The sequence below is a fragment of the Polistes dominula genome, unplaced genomic scaffold (assembly GCF_049000335.1).
Source record: "Polistes dominula isolate Pdom_NZ unplaced genomic scaffold, Pdom_raw_medaka contig_11, whole genome shotgun sequence".
Lineage (NCBI taxonomy): Eukaryota > Metazoa > Arthropoda > Insecta > Hymenoptera > Vespidae > Polistes > Polistes dominula.
In genome coordinates this window covers 2,691,410-2,709,828 of record NW_028301154.1, presented here as the reverse complement: position 1 = coordinate 2,709,828, position 18,419 = coordinate 2,691,410, and the positions used below count along the sequence as shown (strand labels likewise).

The 18,419-nt window shown below is 33.7% G+C and overlaps 1 protein-coding gene across 11 annotated transcripts in view; it reads left to right on the top strand.

The window, feature by feature from the left end:
• LOC107071973 (cell adhesion molecule Dscam2) overlaps positions 1-18,419 on the top strand; it is a 191,048-nt gene that overhangs the window by 169,946 nt on the left and 2,683 nt on the right. For 6 of the 11 annotated variants that reach the window (XM_015331475.2, XM_015331477.2, XM_015331478.2 and 3 more), the window contains 16 exons: positions 530-691; positions 4,921-5,277; positions 8,425-8,730; positions 8,815-9,114; positions 10,928-11,059; positions 11,153-11,292; positions 11,535-11,698; positions 11,961-12,193; positions 13,247-13,840; positions 13,993-14,262; positions 14,772-15,226; positions 15,304-15,577; positions 15,644-15,814; positions 15,900-16,054; positions 17,579-17,798; positions 18,281-18,371. In XM_015331475.2, coding sequence (XP_015186961.1) covers positions 530-691; positions 4,921-5,277; positions 8,425-8,730; positions 8,815-9,114; positions 10,928-11,059; positions 11,153-11,292; positions 11,535-11,698; positions 11,961-12,193; positions 13,247-13,840; positions 13,993-14,262; positions 14,772-15,226; positions 15,304-15,577; positions 15,644-15,814; positions 15,900-16,054; positions 17,579-17,798; positions 18,281-18,371 — 4,024 coding nt within the window. Of the gene's footprint in view, positions 1-529; positions 692-1,605; positions 1,888-4,920; positions 5,278-8,424; positions 8,731-8,814; positions 9,115-10,927; positions 11,060-11,152; positions 11,293-11,534; positions 11,699-11,960; positions 12,194-13,246; positions 13,841-13,992; positions 14,263-14,771; positions 15,227-15,303; positions 15,578-15,643; positions 15,815-15,899; positions 16,055-17,578; positions 17,799-18,280; positions 18,372-18,419 lie in introns of all 11 variants that reach the window. The other 5 variants (XM_089178704.1, XM_089178702.1, XM_089178701.1 and 2 more) reach the window with 5 other exon arrangements.

Below are 18,419 nucleotides of genomic sequence, written 5' to 3'. Positions count from 1 at the left end.
TCGTAACGATCAACTCTGAAGTTGTAATAAGTTCACGTCTCTTTACGAGGCGTCGAGTAAAAGTGAATAAAAGTTAATCTCTTCCGAGATTCGTTATTCTCGAATAAATGATTAAAAAAAAAAATATATATATATATAGCAATAAATAATCAAATTATTTCTCGTGGGTAAAAACTTTCGTTAAATGAAATATCACGTAAGAAAAATAAATGTTTCTTTACAAAATATTATACGACCAAAGTAAACAAATTTATTTATCGTTTGTAAAAAAAAATGTGATCCCCAAATTATTAAAATTATTCAAATATATTAAATTATATATAAATATATTATATTATTATAATTATATCGTGTTATAAATTGGAAATAATTGATATATTAATTTACATTAAAAAAAATGGATATATATATTAATTGTTTTTAAATTAAATTACATTTGATTGTATTTAAATTAATACAAATAATCCTAGCAATGGTTTTCCCACTGTAAATTATTCTACATGAATAAATTTGTTTTTTTGTTTAAAAGATGGACAAATTTTACCAACAAGTAGAAGACAAGAAGTATCACCGAATGGGACATTGGTTCTTCTTAAGGTAGACAGTGCAATAGATCGTGGTGCATACACCTGTACGGCTAAGAACAAACAAGGTCGATCTGATTCGCAAACAGTTCACATCGAAGTTAAAGGTAAACAATTCTTTTACCATTTCCTTTAATTTCTTTTCTTTTTTTTTCTTTTTTTTTGTGTGTTTTCTTCTTTTCTCAATCTTTCACAGCAAACATTATAAACTTACACAATGTTGACAATTGTATTGAGAAAAAAATCAAACAAACAATGCTGTCTCGTTATAATAATAATAACAATTAATTAAAACGATCATACATACTTTCATTTAAAGCAAATTCTTCGTCTTTTTTTAAATCATTTTCTTCAGATTTCAATGTAAAAATTCGTTCTAAATTATCCAATGTTTTCTCAAGCAGATCCGTGTGTTATTTCAACGACTTTAAGTTCACTCGAAAAAGATCCGAATTAGATCAAATAATTACATGTGAATAGATGTAAGTTAAATGATCTTACTGAACAAACGTGATAAATCCCAACTTTGATGTAACATCGAATCATCAAAGTTAACGTTTAAAATAATACAAAAAAAAAAAAACTCGAGTTTCATCATAACAAAAATTGTCATATACCTTAATAGAAAAAAAGAAAAAAAAAGTAATAATTATTTAAAACAACGAAACAGCATCGTCCAACACAATAATATTATAACAAATAAAACAAATCCTTTTTACAGGATGATTTTTTTATTTGTTTGTTTGTTTGTTTGTTTGTTTACAATTTCATTTATTTCTACTCGACTAATCAATTAAACACAGAGAAACACACACACACACACTCAGACAGATATTCATGGTTTCATCAGAAATGTGTATTTAAATTTGTGATAAATGAGATTTGATGATTCAGGATTTGAAGAAAAAGAAAAAGAAAAAGAAAAAGAAAAAGAAAAAAAAAACCAAACAAACTCGCCTCGTGGCTTGACAAACCATAGATTTTTAAAAAAAGGATATCGTTGGATTGGTGTAATTTGCAGTACCACCTAAAATCGATCCGTTTAGCTTTCCCACCAATCCCCAAGAAGGTTCACGAGTACATGTGACCTGTGTGGTCAGCGAAGGAGATTCACCTTTGAAGATTACTTGGCTGAAGGATGGAAAACCACTCGAATCGAAGGAAGCTACCACCCACCAATTTGGAGACTTCGATCTAGCATTGAGGATACAAAGAGCATCAACTGCTCATAATGGCAACTATACGTGTGTGGCTAGCAACGAGGCTGCTAAAACCTCACGCACAGCATCCCTTAAGGTCCATGGTACGCAGTGACGTCGCCGATCACCCCCATGCCCCTATATATTTTTTTTACAACCAACAATTCCTCATCCTACGAAAGGAAAAAAAAAGAAACTAGCCCCGAAAATTCTATCATAGCTTTTTTTTTTTTTTTTTTTTATTTATTCACATTAAACACACGACAATTTCTTTTTAAAAACAACTACCAACATTTTTGTTTTCTTTTTTACACGATTTATTTTTATTATTAAAAATAAGAGAGAAAAAAAGAAGAAAGAAAGAAAGAAAGAAAAAATCTATGAAGACATATTCGCTATTGTTATTAATTTTCCATTTCTTTTCTTTTTTTTATTTTTCTTTTCCTCTCAACCCTTCTCGAGAAGATCAATCGTTGACACAATTTGTCCCGAGGCGTAGGAAATTGTTCTTCTTTTAGAAAGCCCCCATCCCCATTCAACCCCTTTCGTCAACCCTTCGTACGTACGTAGGTACGTACATACGTAAGCGTAATCTCTTCCTTTTCTCCACGTGTTTGCAACCCTCTCTCGCAAGCATTAAAATCCTCTCTTAGCAGACGAGAACAAATCAGTGTGAAACTGAACGAACAAAACTTTGTCCGATGAGCAAACACACATACACACATAGACACAGAGAGACAGATAGTAGACAGACAAACAGACACATATTTACATACTTACATACATAAATATATACACGTACCCTTATGTACGTGAATGTGTATGTATATATGTAATATGAAAAAGTACGAATAGCTTAAGGGTGATTTCAACGTCACCGTGTTGTGCCGACAAGGGAGCCAAAACAGAAACCCACCAACCCTTCTGTGTTATTTTTTTCTATTCCAAGATTATACATCTGTATTTTTTATATATTTATTTATATATATATTTATATATTATTTAATTTAAATAAGCAATGAAATGGTTCTCTAATTACAAGATTGAGAAAACGTCAACGTATTTCAATGAAAGGACGTAAAACGTTGCTCGGAAGTTGACTGCAAATAGACAATAGTACAACTATGTGTAATATATACCTATATATATATATATATATATATATATATATATATATACACTTGTATACTTGAGTAGTAGACAAACGTCTTCCTTAACTCTGACATGATGACGTAGTCTACGACGATTAAGATGCTTGCTGCACAAGCATTTCTCGTTAATCGTTTTGTTTTGAACATTCTAATCGCGTTGCATCGCATTGCATAGCGTATATTATACGCCAGATATATTACTATTACTACTATATAAATAAACTGATGAAAAAATAAAAATATGACGACCAATAAGGATTAATTAAATTCTAAATTAAAGGAATAGATGTTCCATGTTACTCCTCGTCGTGTCTTATCTTGTGTTGTTGACATACAGGTAGACAACTATGAACCTCTTCTTCTTAGGGTATTACTCACGTAACGTTGAACCCCCATTTACTTTCCCTCTCCCATGGTTTCTCAATTATTCTCAAACAAGCAGCATGTTCTGTTCTAATACCCCCGCGGGTAAGAGTCATCTCGAGCTTTAGTATTATATACCTCGTGTGATTCAACGAAGGCAAGTTATTATCGTCCATCTGCGACGATGGTTACATTTGGGCTTCCTCCCTCCCTTCCTTCCTTCCTTCCATCCTTATTTCCATCCTTCCTTCCATCCTTCCTTCCTTCCTGCCCTCCGGTTAACTTGTCTTTATTCAACAACAAAAATCCTAACAGTCAGTCGCGTGACTAACCCCAAACAATAAATTTGTTTCAACTATTAACGTTGGTTGACTCTTATACAAAAATATCTTTTAAAATCACATTCCATAATCTAACAATCACATGTATTATTTTTATTATTATTTTTTGATTAAAGTAATATTACATTTCAATTAAAAACCAATTAACTTGATATTTAAAATTTTTCCCAATACTGTACTTAAATCATTTAATATACAAAATAATTATATATTTATATAAAAATGATTATTTTTCATTAATAATTGATCTCGTTAAAGAAGAGGATTTCATCTGATAAAACATTGATAAATTCGTCTAATATAAACACTGACGATTATAAATACATTGAATATATTTTAATATTACAAGAAAGAAAAAAACATAATAAAAAACAGAACACGTCGAGTAAGAGAGTTTCTACAAAATAGGAAAAGAAAGTATATTTGACAATCCATTTCCTAAATTCTCTCTACTTCATGATCCCCCTTTACACGTCCAACACATCCTACACGTGTCACCGACGACAAATTTGGCTGGCGGCGTCTACGAATATCATAGGTGAAATAAACTTTTCCTTGGCGAAAGTTGTTGCAACGAGAGTATAACTGAGGTAGACGAGCGGAAACACGAAACGGATTCTACTCTATCTATCTATCTATCTATCTATCTATCTATCTCACTCATTCTTTTACTGTAACTTCAGAACAGAACAGAACAGAACAGAACAGAACAAAACACAGAACAGAACTGTGAAAGAAAAAGAAATAAATAATAGAAAGGAAGTTAGAATCAAATACATTCACTAGAACACAATGTTCACGAACGGAAGGACTTATGACACTGGCCACTTTTCCATTTCCATGATTTTATTTCCAATAAATATCAAATTCAAATATCAATTTGACTAAAGTATAACAAACATTAATTGATGAAAAAGCTAAAAACTAATCTAATTAATGTTATTCTTATTCTACTATTGGAAAGAATAATCATTATACCATACAACCAATACACATACATTTACACAAAAATACACATACTCAAATATAACCTAGGTATCTATCGATCAGCATTGAAAGGATCAACGATAAAAAGTGCATATTATAATCAGGAATCCATCATACAGAAGAAATTTGGTGCCAACAACAACAACGACGACGACGACGACGACGACGATGACGAATGGGATTGAAGAATTTAAATGAAAAAAATAAAAACAACAACAACAACAACAACAATTACAAAACCAAAAAGGGAGACTATCATTAGGCTGTCTCTTTTTTTTTTCTTTTGTCTGTACAGTTCCACCCACGATAGCCCCATTTAGCTTTAACAAGGATCTCTCGGAGGGTGTTCGAGCACAGGTGACCTGCATGATCGAGAAGGGCGATCCGCCGTTCACGATCATCTGGTCGAAGGACGGAGAACCGATTGGCAGTTCAGGTACAGCTGCTTTCGGGAATACCGGGATAACGGCTAGCAGCAGTAGCAGCAGCAGACACTCACAGATACCCGCGGGGCTGCGTGTAACCAGCATTGACGTCCATTCCAGTTCCATAGTTATCGACCGCGTCACCGCAGAACACACAGGAAACTATACTTGCCTGGCACGAAATTCGGTCGCCGAGGTCGTCTGGACGGCCGAATTGGTCGTTCGTGGTAAAGTAGTAGTACACCCACGATACGAAAGAACGTGCAAATTTTTATCGAAAAAAAAAAAAACAAAACAAATATGCGAAAGATTGACGCGTATAGATCAGAACCCTTTCCCCCCCCCCTCTCTCGCCCTTCGCCAGCAACAAAATTCAAGCAAATAAAAAAAGAATGAAAGAAATAATAATTATTAGGCAGCAATGTTTATTTAATTTTTTTTTGTTGTTTTTTTTTTTTTGATTCTTCGTCACGATGTTTTTGGATTTATATATTAGCACTTTTGGATTGATTATATTTAGGTTGATGCATTATTTATATCAAATGTCTCGGATTTTTTCAAGCATATATTACATGTAAAACTATATTTTCAAAATCCTCGTATATTTGTACAAAATAAAAATCTATTTGTACATCATAGATACGAGATATCTCGTATCTGTAGTGTGTGTACTGCAATTTTAGATTAATTACAAATGGTTGGTATGCATCAACATAAATATTATTCTACGCACATTTCGCACTAGGCTATCTTCTTCTACTACTTCTATTTCTACTTCAACTTCAACTACTTTTTCTTGATTGATTGACTGATTCGTTCGTTCATTAATATTCACCAATTGGCACTTCTTACTTATTTCTTTTGATCGTTAGATTAATTCTTTGCACATCTCACTTGCAACAGAGAGCAGCAAAAATGCACTTCTACCTGTCTTCGTGTATATCTCACTTCGTATTTTATTAGTCGATAGATTTCACCCACTTTTTGCAGCCTTAGCCAATCAGCAACAGTAACAGCAGCAGCAGCAGCAGCAGCAGCAGCAGCAACAGCCGCAGCAGCAGTAACAGCAGCAGCAACTAGTCGCAATATCATATTGATAGCATGACTTTTATTATTGTTTTTATTATTATTATTGTTCACGCTAATTAGGGCTGCGACAAAAATATCGATCCTTATTATATATATATATTGGCTTGATTAATAAATAAATAAATAAGAAAAATATTATTTATCAATCAAACCGAGATATCATCTTAATGGATAAATTTCCTTCGCTTTTGCATCGTCCAAGGATTTGAAATATCCAATAAAAAAAAAAACAAAGATAAAAGATAAAAGATTTAACATCGTAGAAACTAAATGATACAATCCCGATCAATAAAATTGAAAATAAATCAAATTAATCGGATGATAAATACAAATTCTAATCCATGTGACTTTTACGATTTTCCTGTATTTTATTTTTTTTTTTTTTTTTTTTTTTTTTTGAGGAAACATAGGATATGGGGTTATGGGTTGCGTTGGGTGGGTGGTTTGAAGGAAAGTATGGATTGATACATAAAAAAAAAGCCGCAGCCAGTAACAGCAACAAGCAATTTGCCACGCACCACCAGCCAAAAAGCACCAAAAGCACTTAAAAGCACAGCATAAATATATGTTTATAATACATATACGTATACGTATATATAGTGATGAAAAAAAAAAAAAAGAAAAATCTTTTAAATTGTCGGTGATCACCCCAGTGTATTTCAATCACCTTGTGTATTTCGCACACACAGAACAATACTCACGCACACTAATCTCTCGCACTTCCTGAAATCGCACATTACCTTTTTTTATGAACCTTCGTCCTTATCCTCAAGGCCACCGCGATTCTCCTATTCAAGATTGGTACCTAGGATGAAAATCTTTTGAAAGATCGCGGTGTCCTTATAAAAAACATCCGAGAGATGGATGATAATTGCATGAATAATCAAAATCATCTGAAAGCAACCTTTTTTCATCCAAAACTCTTCCACTTTTTCCCTTTCCTTTCCTTTTCTACCTTTTGTATTTCCTATTTGTATAATTCCTATTATTTAAATGCAAAGTTAGGCTTCGCATCGTAGATACGATTTTATATAAAAAAAAAATAATAATTTAATATAAAATTTGATATTTAACAAATTTTATATTATAAATATTTGTTTATATAAAATAATAAAATGATCTCTCTCTTCATCGATGTTTTTTTTTTTTTTTTTTTTTTTTTTTTTAAAGCAAATGATAAATCTGGCAAGATTTTGTAATAACGTAATTTTTGATTCCGGTCACGAACGCACACACGCACATATTTTGCACCCCCACCTTTGCTGATTTGATTTTTCTTTTCCACAAATTTTCTTTTGTTTGGTTATTCAGTCTCTGAGATGAATTTATTCTACAAGAACACGGGTGTATGTGTGTGTCTATGGATCGACGACGCATCTATTATCTTAATTTTTTTTTTATGTTTTTTTTTTTTTTTTTTGTTAATTTTGTATTTAAAATGCAAGTGCACACACAGCACTCTATAATCACCGCCGCATCGTCGAACTTTGGTGTCTGCACAGCACTCTCATCTTCCTTTTCCCGAGAGAGAAAGAGTATATTAATTAATAAACAAATAAATGAAAATAAAACAAATAAATATCGTGTGTCGTAAATATTAATCGATCGTCGTTTAAATTTCCCGCCAACGTTGATTGAACTTTATCTCTCTCTCTCTCTATCTCTTTCGTTATTTCCTTAGTTTTTTCCAAACCCCACCTTTTTTTCCAATCGTTTGTCCTATTTTTCTTTATTTTCTTTTATTTATTGCGCTAAAGTAGAAAATTGCTATAAATTCCTATCAGAAAATTTCTAGTTCTTGCCATCGATGCCCAATATTTAGCTTTGACAGAAACGTGAGGTTTTTTCTTTTTTTTTTTTTTATAAAAAAAAAAATCACCTCTATAATAAAATTCTTTTCTAATTAAATTTATTTTTAACCCCTTATAACGAAACATTATCTTCTGTGATAATAAATAAAATGTATTCTTTTAAAATAATAAATTACTTACTGCTAGTTTTATTTTGATGATTGATATATATATATATAAATTAAAGTAAAATCAATTAATACTATATTATTAAAAAATAAAATCCTTGGCTTATATGAATCAATGATTAATTTAATACTGATAACAATAATGATAACGAAATGACGTTATAAAGGGTAAAAAATAAACAAATAATGAATTTTTGCAAAACCTCACGTTTCCCTAGTGATCTTTCGATCTAATCGATTAACATAATATTTTTTGTTTCTTTTCTTTTTGTTTTTTTTTTTCGTTTATTCATTTAATCAAAATTAGTACCACCACGATGGGTAATGGAACCGCAAGACGTTCGTGCATCCGAAGGAATGTCAAGAGTGGTATTGCATTGTCACGCCGAAGGATTTCCACCACCTGCAATAACATGGCGTAGAGCAACTGGAAAAAAACCTGGCAATTACTATGACATAGCGAGTCACGAACACACGCAAGATCTACGAATACATTCGAACGGTTCACTCGTCTTTGGCAGAGTACAAGAGGATCACGAAGGATTTTATTTATGCGAAGCACTCAATGGTATTGGTGCTGGTTTGAGCAAGGTTGTCTACTTGACTGTCAATGGTGAGATTAAACACAAGATAATTTTTTCTTTTTTTTTTTAACAAATATATGAACAAACCCCCCCCCCCAAAAAATAAACTATAGTTCCTGCACACTTCGTGGAAAAACATCGTAATCAAACGGCAAGACTGGGCTCAAATGCGTCCCTACGTTGCGAAGCTAAAGGCGATCATCCCTTAAAGATAATCTGGCGAAAGGGTGGTCTACAAATAGAACCAGCACTTTCTGATTATCGTTACACCCTCAAAGAAGAGAACATCACCGATGGTCTTATCAGTGTCCTTGGTTTTGCTAGCACCAGCAGAGAGGATAGTGGCAAATATCTTTGCATTGCCAGCAACGCTTATGGTCGAGATCAAAGTACTATTCATCTTTATATACAGGGTGAGGAATACCAAAATATTTTCTATTTCAATTATTTTTGATTTATTTATTATTATTCCTATGAAAAGAAAAACCAGCAATTTTATACTCATGCTAAATGTGAATTATAAAAAAAAAAAAAAGAAAAGAAACCGATCGTTGTTTTAAATTGTTATATTATTTATATATAGAATTATGTTTTCTTTTTTTTTTTTTTTTAATTATTATGACATAATAAATCTATACAGGGTGATCTGTAACTGGTGGTACAAGCGAGAAGGGAGTGATTCAACATGAAAAAGTTGTTAATCGAAAATATAGAATTAAAATTTTTCGTTTAAGGCTTTGTTTTCGAGAAAATTGACTCTGAATTTTTGCACAGTATGCGTCTACTTGATCTGATAAGTTCGTAGGGTATTTTCGAAAAGTTCGAAGGGTATTTCCGAAAACTTCGTACGTCCGTTATAACGAGACATGATCAAGTGCACGCGTACTTTGCGCAAATTCAAAGTCAATTTTCTCGAAAACAAAGCCTCAAACGAATAATTTTTATTCTATATTTTCGATGTATTTTTTTTATGTAGAATCACTCCTCCCTTTTCGCTTGTACCACCAGTTACAGATCACCCTGTATATATTCAAAGTGTACACTCGGTATATGTTATTTAAAAGTCAATTCTTTCTCATATGAGTTCGCTTCTCTCAATAATAATTATCTTTCCAAACGAATATTTGTGAATTCATGAATCGATTAGCATTGCCTTCGGCGACATTTTTAATTATTATACACAACACGTATATGGTATATATGTGTGAGAATGTGAAAGTATAATACGAGAATACATATATATATATATATATATATATATATATATATATATGATCGATCGTAACGTTAATAACCGGTCCACAGGGAGACATCGTTAATTTGAAACGAACGTGGAAATAATAGATACGCATCGTTTTCATATCTAAAACAAAAGATATGATAACTCATTAAGAAAAAAAAGAAAAAAAAGGAATACAAAATCTAATTAATCTAACATAAGATATTTCTTTGTCAGAAGGGTTTTTTTTCAGTTTTTTCTATATCAACGTATGCTCGCATGTGTAAACGACGAGAGGGGTTCATTTTTCAAATTTTAAAACCAACTACGACAGGATTATTAATTATCTTTTTGATTTGATTTAAAATAATGTAAATATAAAATATTTCAACAAAATGTAACTCCGTATGTTTCAAACAAACGTGAAAATAAATCAAATGATTAAACACGAAATTGAATATTATCTATAAAATACGATATGTCTTTCGAACGAAAATTGTTATAGTTATTAGTTTAATAATAATAATTAATGGTACCTATCAATTTAATTAAATTCTACATACGATAATTATTATCCGTACATTTTACACTTTAATTATACAGAAAGAAATAGATCATTTATACCAAATTATAAATACATATATATATATATAAACATCCTAATTTTCGTATTAATAAAATAAAATTAAAAAAAATACAAATATGTTCTATAATTTTTCTATTCGGTGGTTAATTATTACAATGAATATTTTACGTTAAAAGCATACCGAAATACACACCTGTAACTCATTATCAAATTATTATTAATTAATAGTAACCTTTAATGTAATTAAATTTTAACGTAGATAAAGTGTTGACTAGAAAACAACAGCTCACTTATTTGATTAAACATATAGTTACAATTATAAAATAATATTAAAATATATTATTGAAATTACTGATTATAAAAAATTATTAATAGGGCTCGTTAAAAATCATTTTTTGTTTTTATTTTCAACCCTAAATAGAACCACCGGATTTCCCTCGTAACCTTCACGTAATGGAAAAAGGAAGTCGTTATATCAAAATTGGATGGACTACTAGTCAAGATGGCAACAGCCCGATTACTCAATACATTATCGAGTACAAGACGGACTCCGGCGAGTATAAAGCTCTTTTCATTCGAATCTATCCAATCACGATCGAGATTTCCCCTTTCCTCGAACGATCGATTTTTCTCTTTTTTTTTTCAGAAGTCTGGCACGATCACACCTTTCATACAACGGTGCCAGGAGCCAGAGCTTCTGGTCACGTGAGCGGCCTTAGACCAGCAGTCACCTATCAATTTCGGGTTTATGCAGAAAATGAACTCGGCAGGAGTCAAGCTAGCGACGTAAGCATCGTCAAATTTTATTTTATTATTATTATTATTATTTGTAATATTTAAATCAATTAATCGTAACAATTCGAAGCACCCTAAATTCTTTATTTTTGTTTAATACAAAATTATTTATCAGAGTCAACAACTCAACTAGTTTAGAGATGCGTTAGATGTGCTTTTAATTATGACAGGACGAAGACACGTCCTTTAATCCTTAACATGGCTTATCGAATGCCCCCTCTGGTACCTTTCAGATTTTAGACGCGACGACAGATGGGGAAAAGCCAGGAGGTCCTCCGAGAAACCTAAAGGTTGAACCCGTCAGCTCGACCGAGTTTAACGTCACCTGGGATCCACCTGAACATGATTTATGGAATGGGGAAATTCTCGGTTATCACGTTGGATATAAGGAGCACCGGTAATCATGATAGAAATCATATTATTTTTGTTATATTATATTATCTAGTATTATATTATCCAACTTAACTAAATTCATCATATATATTATTATTTTTATTATTAACAACTCATTATGAAAAATGGATCTATTCAAAAAATGATTTATAAAAGAAAAAAAAATAACTGAGTTTATTTCAAACAATTTATCAGTGAAATTATTCATTTGTTTTCTATTTTATAATATTTTGTATGCAATTAATATAATAGAAAAAATATTTAAGGTATCTTCTTCAATTTAGTTTGGCAGCTGAACAATACACTTACAAGACTGTAGAAAGACGAATTTCTACAGCAAGCGTTGCGTTAGGTTTGGCAAGGACCTCCCTTCCAGGTCGTCAATATCAATTGACGAATTTAAAAAAATTCACAAGATACAGCGTAGTTGTACAAGCTTACAATCATTTAGGACAAGGACCTGTTACATCAGAAGTCGTAGCTACAACTTTGGAAGATGGTAAGTATTTAATTGCATGCATTGTTATTGTTATTGTAATTATTATTTTATTTATTATTTAATGGTATCGTTTAATAAAAAAATAAATAAATAAAAAAAAGTAAAATCTTTCATTTTTTATGGAAAAGAAAGAAAAGAAAAAAATAAACAAGAAAATAGGAAAAATAAATTTCACTCGTCTAGACCATTTTATTTTCATTGATAATTCGAGTGGTTTCAAAGATTCATGGAGAAAAGAATAATGCTAACGTTTTTTCTTTCTATTTTTTTTTTCTTTTCGAAGCCTATCGCGAGTCTCGTAATGCATACAAACCACCCACCCACCCTCACTAACTCTCTATCTCTCTCTCTCTGTCGACTGACGCTCTCAGCTAAATAATAAATTCAAACCGCTGGGTGAAACGGCCGGCTGCACGCGCCACAGAAAGATAAAGAGAAAGAGAAAGAGATAAAACAAAAAAAAAAATAAATAGAAAAAAAAGTAAAGAGAAAAGAGTAAGGAGTAAGAGTAAGAGAGAGAGAGAGATCGAGTGATCCACTTGCAAATAACTTTTCTTTAATCCGTGGCACAAGGTTGAATGCGATACGCCGCTTAAATTTCTCGAGTACTTTTCGTTCTTTCATCCAGTCCAGGTTGGATAAACATTCCACCTTTTGGTTAAAGCCAATCCCCGTACCTACTTTGCGTACATTAACCATTTCCTAGGTTAGATTTTCTAGAGAAATATACGAAGAGAAACAAAAAAAAACTGACTTGAGTGAAACGAGGAAAAAAAAAGCAAAAAAGAAAATATATCAGGAAACTAAAGGAAAATATCAGTAAAAATAATAAGGGCCTAATAATAAGTAAGCAAGCAAGCAAGCAAGGAATCGAGATTGAAAAGTTTTACGCGTATTCGTAATAAAAAAAAGAAATAAAAAAATAAAGAGAGAAAGAGCACGTTTATCAGATAACTCCGGTTGAACTCGTATATTACATTTGTTCGTAGAAAAAAAGAAAAAAACATTGAAAAATGAAGGGAAAAGAAAAAACGATGATTTATTATTTTTCAGTACCAAGTAGTCCACCAACGGATGTAAGGTGTACGGCATTGTCCTCGCAATCGTTGCAAGTCTCATGGGATCCACCCCCGGATTCGAGTTTGAATGGCATTCTGAAGGGTTACAAAGTGATGTGGGAGAACATGGATAGTATGACGGAATCGAGCAAATCGGAAATGAAGATAACAACTGCATTAACCGTGGTGATACATGGATTGGAAAAATACACAAATTATTCTATCCAAGTATTGACCTTTACCAGAGCTGGTGATGGTGTTGCCTCGGCACCACTTTACTGTGTCACCGAAGAAGACTTTCCCGAAGTCCCAGCCGGTGTAAAAGCTGTAGCTAGTTCAGCAACATCTATCATCGTCTCTTGGTTACCACCACTGAAGAGCAACGGCAACATAACTTCCTACAACCTTCATATCCGTAGCCTTGGGTCTGACAGCAAGTGGTTTAAACGATCTATTTCAGCTCATCAAACTAGTTTCCTAGCTGAAAATTTGCATAAAAGGAATCAATATGAGTTCAGTATAGCTGCAATCACGTCGGTTGGCGAGGGACCAAAGACACCGGTTATTACCGTTTCCCCATCTCTCGAAGGTAATAGATCTTTTTTAAATTTGTTTTCCATTTTTTTTTTATCTTACTCGATATATAGGATTAATACACGTTGATTACTTTTTATGATATATCTTGAAAAAAAAAAAAAGAAAGGAAAAATAAGTTAATAGAATGCGTTTCAATGTTTGCAGTACGAGCTGCAATTTACGCTTTCGGTATGGCCTTCGTAATACCGTGGAAACGAGATGTCACGTTGCCTTGTCAAAGTGTTGGCAAGCCGGAACCTTCGGTGACCTGGAAACAATGGGGTCAAATGGTTAAACCATCAGCGAGAATATCCATGATACAAGATGGTTCCTTACAGATAACGGATTTGCACAGAGAGGACAGCGGGAATTACACTTGTTTCGTCGAAAATCGTCATGGTTCTGATCAAATAACTCATCGTTTAATTGTACAAGGTATATATCTATATCTACATAAATATATACGAGTATATATGTATATACTTATATTATAACATAGAACGAAGTTTTCTTTTATGCCAGTCTCTCATTATCGTTGTTTAACAAAGTTAACCTAGGGGTTGGTCACGTGCCAAGTCCTTTAACATCTTCTACTCGAGCGAGTTAATAAATTAGATCTCGGTAAAGAAAATTAAAATGAACTTTTGCCTCGAATAAAGAAGATACGGTGGGAAGGGGAGGGCAGGGCCATTAAAAGCTAGCTAACCTTTTTTTTTTCTTCTTCTTCTTCGACTTTTCCTTCGTTTAGAAAATCGAATTTTCGGTTAAAGAGAAAGAGACCCTTAACACTCACGCTATAGAAATTCAATCGGATTCGCGTCATTTAAGGTCTTCTATGCGTCTCTGTTATTTTCTTTACCTTTTCTTTCCTTTGCTACTTATATTCTCTTTCTCTCTCTCTCTTTCATTTTTCTTTTTACTTTTTTTTTCATTTTCTTTCCCAGTTCCACCGGCAGCACCACTTTTACACGCCATCAGCGCGACAAGTAATTCGATAAACGTTCAGTGGAAAAACGGCGACGATGGGGGTTCTATGATAAGGGGCTACATCCTCCATTATAAACGAGAATCCGGTGAATGGGAAGAGGTCAAAGTGTCCCATAAGATGAGCAGCTTTGTACTGTCTCGTCTTTGGTGCGGCAATGATTACCAGATGTATCTGACGGCTTACAATCTAATTGGCATGGGCTCGCCTAGCGAAATTGTTAAAGCCAGAACTGAAGGTTCTAAGCCGGAAGATTCGCCAGGTAGTGCTGACAAGTTTATAACCGTCAACGTATCCTGGATCACGCTACATCTCAATACCTGGAACGACGGTGGTTGTCCAATAACTTACTTCGAGTTAGAGTTTCGAAAGAACGGAGATGACACTTGGACATTGGTTTCTAGCAACATCGAGGTACATTTTCATTTTCTTTTTTTTTCTTATATCCCCTAGGGATTTACCTAAACCCTTTGTGATTTTCTTTTACGAAGGTACAAAAAACTTACACTCTGAGCGAATTATTACCTGGTACGACTTACGATATTCGTATACGCGCACACAACAATGCTGGTTCCTCCGTAGTCGAATACAAAGTGACTACCCTACAACTACACGTTAGTTCAACCATAGCAACAATCGAAATCGATCATTTTATACCACAACATACATCGGTATACTCTGACCTAAAATTGATCGTTCCTCTGGTACTGAGTTCTTTGGCTGTTATCGCTGCTGCTGGTGCTGTCTTTTACTGTTTTCGCAAACGTAAGTACATCACGTTTCCAATACGTAATAAATATAACGAGAACAAGCGCATCGTTTAATTTTTAGTATCTATCGTAGGTTCTTTCATGGGTGACATGGGTAGTTTACACGATGCACAAACTGCTGCGGCATTGGACAATAAACAGAATATGGAACAACGTGAACAATATTATGCTACCGTGAGAAAACCTTTGCGTTCTCCTATACGCGAGATGGCTACGTTAGAAAAAATTCCAGGTAAGTTAACAGAAAATAATGTTAAATTAACTCGTACAATATTCTACTTTGTAGAAATTGTAATCAATTTTCTAACGATTTATAGAATATTCAGAGGATATCTATCCGTATGCAACATTCCAATTGGAAGAAAGTGTTCCCGCAGGAGGTGACAGTCGTTGCAACTCGGCAGCACCACTTCAAACCTTCGTTTATCACGATCCACGGCTGTCAACAGCTGATACACTACAATTAAGAGAGGTATCGTCTGATTCTCATTGATTTCACCTATCATCACCATCACCACCACCCACCTAATCGTTACTTTTCGTTCGTTCATCACCATCATGCATCTTAAAAATAAAATCACCGAGTCATCATCGTACCACACCCGCGCGATCCACACACAATGCACACTGCATGTATACAAAAACAAACCCAAAAAAAATTAATGCGTCCCAAGAGATTAAAAAAAGTGCTCCATCTTATTTTTCCATTATTTTTACTTTTGCTAATCGGACGATCAATTCGAATCCGATTTAATCAAATATGCTCAAGATTTTAGTATTAGGAAAATGAAGAAATGATTGCTTAAAATATGATTGCATGCATGGACACACTAACTGCAGCGCAGCTTTCACCAACAAAGTCTGACCTGACTTTGTAAACCTTTCTTTTCTTTTCTTTTCTTTTCTTTATACCTTCCTTTTTTTATTTTCATTTTACTTTTCTTATTGCTATACGTGTCAGGACGAGCAGACCAAAAGCTACTATCTGCTTAAATCTCTTAAGTTTCGTATAACAAAGAAATAGATTCGTGAACAGTAGAGATTAGAGGTTATAAACGAGCCTAAAAGAAGTCAAAGAAACAAAATTCAACGATCGTTGCCGACTGCTGGTCCCACCTTGCTTCGTTTTCGCAGATGTCCTGATTAGTCCGTTAACGAGGAAACGCAACACCGACAACACTCTATCACATCGACAAGCTCTCCGATTCCGTCATTTTGCGATCCCAAAAAAAAGCATCTATCATTCTTTGACCAACGTTGAAAAGTAACGAAAAATAGAAGGGAGGACACGGGGACAAGGGGAAATAGGAATATTCCTAAGAATCTAGATCAGTGCCACTCGAGGGATCACTTCTATTCTATTCTATTCTATTTTTGAACACACCTTTAAAGTTAAACCTCAAGAGTTAGCCTAGGGTGGGGGTTTTATTGTTTCTCACTTTCATTCATTCTTTCACTGTCGAATTTCGTTCTTCTTCATCATCTTCTCGACGCTCGAAATTAAAATCAATATCAGAGAGTTACATTCTACCTCTCATCCTCTCAATCTATCTCTCTCTATCTCACTAACTTACTCTCTTTAACCCTCTCTTTATCGCTGACGACGTAGTTTCATGCAGAACTCCTCTAAGAAGTTAACGGAAAATCGAATTACAGTGGCCCTGATCTAGAGATCATTCATTCACTCTATACGATTCAATTGGGTAAACTTTGAGATGTATTTACGTAAATACGATCTAAATTCTATGAGGAACTGTCGTGTGTTGTTTGATCTTAAAAGGATGAAGGAAATGGATAGCAGTGTAACTCCGAAAATTCGTTCGAAATTAACTATCAGCTAAAACATCAGCAAACATAGAGAAAGATGATGGACACGTTAGATAAATGTGGGGAGGGATGAAAGGGGCTCATTTTTCTCGGTGTAGCGTGTCCTCCTCGTTAAAAATCTCGTGCGAAGTTCCATTCATCGAAACCACAAAATTCCGTCTGATTGCAGTCGGATTGCAACCGGTACACTAAGGTACGCGGAGGCCGTTCGTCCTCTGCACCCTTGCACAAAACGCACAAGGTCAGTCAGGGCAAGTCCGAGTCGGAGGAATACGACACCCTGGGCTCGGACAGCGACACGGAAGTCGGGACCAGCAGCCGAACCGAGTCTTCCAATCATCTCGTCGATTCGCACCATTCGGCATCTGCCGCCGATTCGCGTGTCCACAGTATGCAGTTTATCATTTTTTTCTCTACCTCTTTTAGTTTTTTTTTTCTTTCTTTTCTACTTTATTTCTTTGTGTATCTATCTATATATCTATTTATCTATTTATCTAATTCTATCTCATTCACTTGGATTGAATTCTGTTGATCTTTCTTTATCTAGTTCTCTCTCTCTCTCTCTTTTATTTTTCTCTGATTGTTTTTTGCTATTCTCACAATTAATTCAAAACCAGGTCGATCGTCCAAATAGTTATATATCCAAAGTTATCAAAATTTAAAACTTGGATTTAAGATCCTAACGCACTTACAGCACCCACGTATATTTACCTTTCTCCCATGTTTTCCGTGTGTTAGAATTAAGCGTGGTACGCACTTCGTTCGTTATTTGATAAAAATGAATAAAAAGAAAAATAAAAACGTAGATATTCAGTGAATGTAATTTTTAAACAAATTATTCAAAATAAACGCGTATTGTCGTCTGTTTTAGACTTCTTGTACCATGGACCAGAATCTAGCACGTCTACAGAACCCTCACCGATTCTTGAGAGAAAATCGTTTCCTGGAAGGGGAAGACCCAAGTAAGTTAAACAAAATCATCAAATTATTTTCATCTCCGTAATATTATT